The sequence below is a fragment of the Triticum dicoccoides genome, chromosome 1B (genome assembly GCF_002162155.2).
Source record: "Triticum dicoccoides isolate Atlit2015 ecotype Zavitan chromosome 1B, WEW_v2.0, whole genome shotgun sequence".
NCBI lineage: Eukaryota > Viridiplantae > Streptophyta > Magnoliopsida > Poales > Poaceae > Triticum > Triticum dicoccoides.
This window is the reverse complement of record NC_041381.1, coordinates 523243089-523247145: the sequence shown is the minus strand read 5'-3', so window position 1 is coordinate 523247145 and position 4057 is coordinate 523243089. Positions and strand designations below refer to the sequence as shown.

The following is a 4057-nucleotide window of genomic DNA, read 5'->3' as shown; positions in this document are numbered from 1 at the left end:
CTTTCACATTCCGAAGTATCCTGCATGGACGTGATCTACTCGTTGAAGGACTCATATGGCGTACTATTGGAGACGGCTCCAAGGTGAAAATTCACCATGACAACTGGATTCCCAGGAAAGGAAGTTTACAGCCACTGGGCCAAAACTTTGTACATGGGATGACCCACGTTAGTGACCTTGTCTCTGTTCAAGGTAACTCTTGGGACCGGACTAAGCTAGAGGCTATGTTCAACACGGATGATATTGATGATATTCTGCAGATTAATATTGGGGGACAACCGGACAAGGTGTTGATGATCACTTGGTGTGGAACTATAAAAATAGTGGCGAGTTCACGGTTAGGTCAGCCTACCATTTGTGCATTCAACAGAAGAAGGCAAAGATTGGGAGGCCGGAACCATCGTCCACAGTCTTTAGTCAAAGGATGGCTGGGCCTTTGGGACTGCATTACACCAAATAAAGCTAAAATCCATATGTGGAGACTACTGCGCAGCGGGCTAGCGGTTGGTGCTGAACTACATCGTCGTCGAATTAAGGCAGGAGCTTTTTGTGTAGCTTGTGGAAGGGAAGAAACACTCCATTATAGGTTTTGGTCTTGCCCTCACTCAGCTTTGTTCTGGAGGTATATGTGCTCGGAGTTGAGAGCTACGGCGGCGACCCCGCCGGACTGTTTTGGTTGCCAGAGTGCTCTATCTACGTGGCTGCTGTCTTGGTTCGCAGAAGCTTCGGACGACGCTAGAGCAACGATGGTTCAAGGAGTCTATGTGCTGTGGCTCGCAAGGAATGAAACATAGAAGGGAAAGAGAATTGAAGAAGCGCAGGTTATTGCTAAAGTGATCCACTACATGCAAGAATGGCAGTCGGTGAAGGGCAGTTCAACTCGAACGCCAAAGCAGGTGGTCGTCGAGAAGTGGATGGTGCCGGAGCAGGGGTGGATGAAAGCCAATATCGATGGAGCTACATCCAAGGTTGGTGATAGTGCAGGTGGAGGAGTGGTGTTCAGAGACCACCATGGTGCATTCCGTGGGGGTGCCTGCTACTTCTTTCCATCGATCAGCAATCCGGAGACTGCTGAGCTTCTTAGTTGCCAGCGAACTGCCCATCTTGCAGTCGAGCTGGGTGTCCAGAAGATTCATATGGAGCTAGACTGTAAGACTGGTGGCAATGTTAAACGAGCCGAGAAAAAATCTATCTGCTGCTGGCCCGGTTGTGGAGGAAATAAAGATTTGCTGCGTTCGTGCCAGGATTCTCGAGTAACCTGGGTTAGGCTGACAACCAATGCTGCCGCCCATTTGTTAGCTAGAGAGGGGGTGAGTAATAGTTTAGTTTATGTAATGTGTGGCCGAACACCCCACCAGACATGGCCGGAGCCAGGGGTATTCCTTGGTATTCCATGGAATACCAATGATTTAGGCAACAAAAAATTTAGATATAACTATATATCATATAGATTGCAGACTGAAATAGGCACAAACTGAAGCCTACAGGACACTTGTCCAGCCCACACAATAGCCAAAAACCACAAGTCCAGCCCACGCAAGTGACGTAACAGGGAGCCCTCAACTGGTCAGTGGGAGGAGCAGGATCCAGACTCCAGTATGCTCTCCCCTGCTCGGCTGCTCCCGACCTAGCTAGCTGCTGCCACTGATTGCTTGATGAAATTTAGCTCTATATATTGCTTGATGAAAAGAAAACTATCCCAATATTCTTTGTGGAATTAAGAACAAATCACTATATTGCTTGACGGAATTTTGATGTTTGTCCATGACATTACCAATGATTGCTACTATGTTTGATGAAATTTAGTCTACTTTTTGATGAAATTTAGAACAAATCACTGTATTATTAAATGAAGATAATTCTGGCATCATGTTGATGGTTCATGAATCCTTTCCATCTGCTAACTATTAAAATGAAAACCATGATCAAGTAACCATTTAAAAAAAATCAGACATATCAACTATATAAACAATTTTAAGAGCAAGAGGTTTAATCGTTATAAGAATATATTTTTCAGCAATCATACTGCATGCGGCTGTGTATTGTTCAATTTCAAAATTAAACAAACCCAAGAAATTCTTTATTGGCAAGAACAAAACTCCAAAAGTGCTATTGAATGCGACCACTTGGAGCTATGCTAGATAGTTCATCGCCAGGCTTTGTACATGTCTGCATTAGCAACTGATTACTACTTTGTTTGATGAAATGCTCGAACAAATCTGATTTTTTTTTCTTGCGTTCTTGTAATATAATCTGCACCATTTCAGACATTTGAGTTTGTTTTCTATTGCATTGGGAAAAAAATCTAGCTCCGCCACTTTATATTGCATTGAAAAAAAGGGCAACATTGGCAGTTCCTATAGCAATGCAACAATAAATAAACTACAATTAATACCAAGGAGCATGTTCCTGGCTCTGCCATTAATTTTGAGTGTGGTCTTAGTGAGATCCCAGAACTCGTTGAATAAATAAAATGCTCGATGGCTTTAAAAACATCTCTAATAATAATACAACAAAAATAAACCACGGAGGATCAAGTCGAAAGCAGTAAGCGAGCCAGAGAGATAGAGAGGGAGGGGGGGAGGGGAAATTCACCTCCACGCTGAAGTCCCCGTTGTTGGAGACGTTGTGGGATCCCTGGCCCTCGGCTAGGAAATCCCCCGCCCCCACGCCGCCGGCGCGGGACATCACCTTCCGCTCGCGGGCGTCGAGGTCCGCCGCGATCTCCAGCAGGTCCGACTCGCTGAAGAACGGCCCCTGCAGCGCCGCGTTGAGGGCATGGAGCCCGCAGAGCTGCCGCACCTGCAGCTCGTGGTACAGCATGCCCGAATTCCCCGCCTTGGCCTCCATTGCCCCGGCCCTCCTTCAGAAGAACTCCGGCGGCTCCCTCCCCGATTTGACAGTGTGCGAAGAGCGCCCCGGCCATCCGGCCGATTTATAGCCGGCAGCAAGGGAAAAGCGGCGCTACAAGACAATATAGGATTAATCGCGGATTGCAAAAGTGAATGAGCACAATTTATTGACGGGAATGAGGGGGCGAGGGTTACCTGGGCGGCGCTGGGGTTGTGGTCCTGGCGGAGGCGCGCGGCCGTTAGCGGGGGAGGAGGTTGCGCGGCGAGCGCCCGCCACACCTTGTTCCGGGCGCGAGCACCCCTGCCCCCGACTCGAATCGTCTGAGCCACGGAGGCGCCATTGGAGCCGCCGGAAGGCCTGAAACGCGATCTGCAGCTCGTCTCCGGGAAGAAGACTGAACCGTTTTTTCCTGGGCCTTTGTCCTTTTCTTCTGCTTTCTAGCCGGCGTTGCTACTGCCAGTGGCGACCCCATCTGTCTTTTTTTTTTCCTTAAAAAAACTGTTTTTCTTTACAATTTTCTTTTCTTTTTGACATTGGCGACCCCAGTTCTTCCTTTTTAAGGACGAATCGTGCAGTAAGATGTCGGATGATTGGCATAATGAGTAATGACTTGATGGTATGTTGCATTTGGCGAGAAATATTCAAAGCATTTGATTCTAGAGACGTGAAGAAATATTTGCAAGCCAATAGAACATGTGAAGTTCGAATGCAACTTCTATGCTATGTATTTCATTTTGGTTATGAATTTGTTGACTTAAACTTTTTTCCCAACATGTTAGAGAACACTATTATCTATGTCATGACATATATGTTGAAGCCTAAGTCGGGTTAGGATTTGAATTAGACAGAGCATTGAGTTCTAATGGGCATTCAACGTAGAAGCCCATAAAGACCTTGTAAGGAGAACAACGGACATTTTAGGGTTTGTCAATACTCCTTCCACGTCCAAAGTTGTCCACTTAGATCCGACAGTCCAGACGAGCAACGTTTTCTCCCTCGACGTGCGAATACGTTCACTATACACTTGACAAGTCATTGAACCATATAGAGAAGGTAGTATGTCTAAAGTTGCACCAACGTGCTACATCAACTCTACTTCTACTACGAGTTTGCACGTCTAGTGGTAATCTTGTAATCTAGGGCTACATCATTTCCTGATTCATTTACTTGCTGCACTATTATAACCTACCTCACATCCCCATAT

At 46.3% G+C, this 4057-nt stretch overlaps 1 protein-coding gene across 1 annotated transcript in view; it reads right to left on the bottom strand.

Annotated features, from left to right (window-relative positions):
• The window catches only part of LOC119346669 (putative ataxin-3 homolog), an 8412-nt gene extending 5173 nt beyond the window's left edge, over positions 1–3239 (bottom strand). Inside the window, exons 1-2 of the mRNA XM_037615909.1 lie at positions 3048–3239; positions 2596–2964 (exon numbers count right to left, since the gene is read on the bottom strand). Of these exons, the coding sequence (XP_037471806.1) occupies positions 2596–2850 (255 nt within the window). The 5' untranslated portion in view covers positions 2851–2964; positions 3048–3239. The remainder of the gene's footprint in view (positions 1–2595; positions 2965–3047) is intronic.
• Positions 3240–4057: the final 818 nt, after the last annotated feature.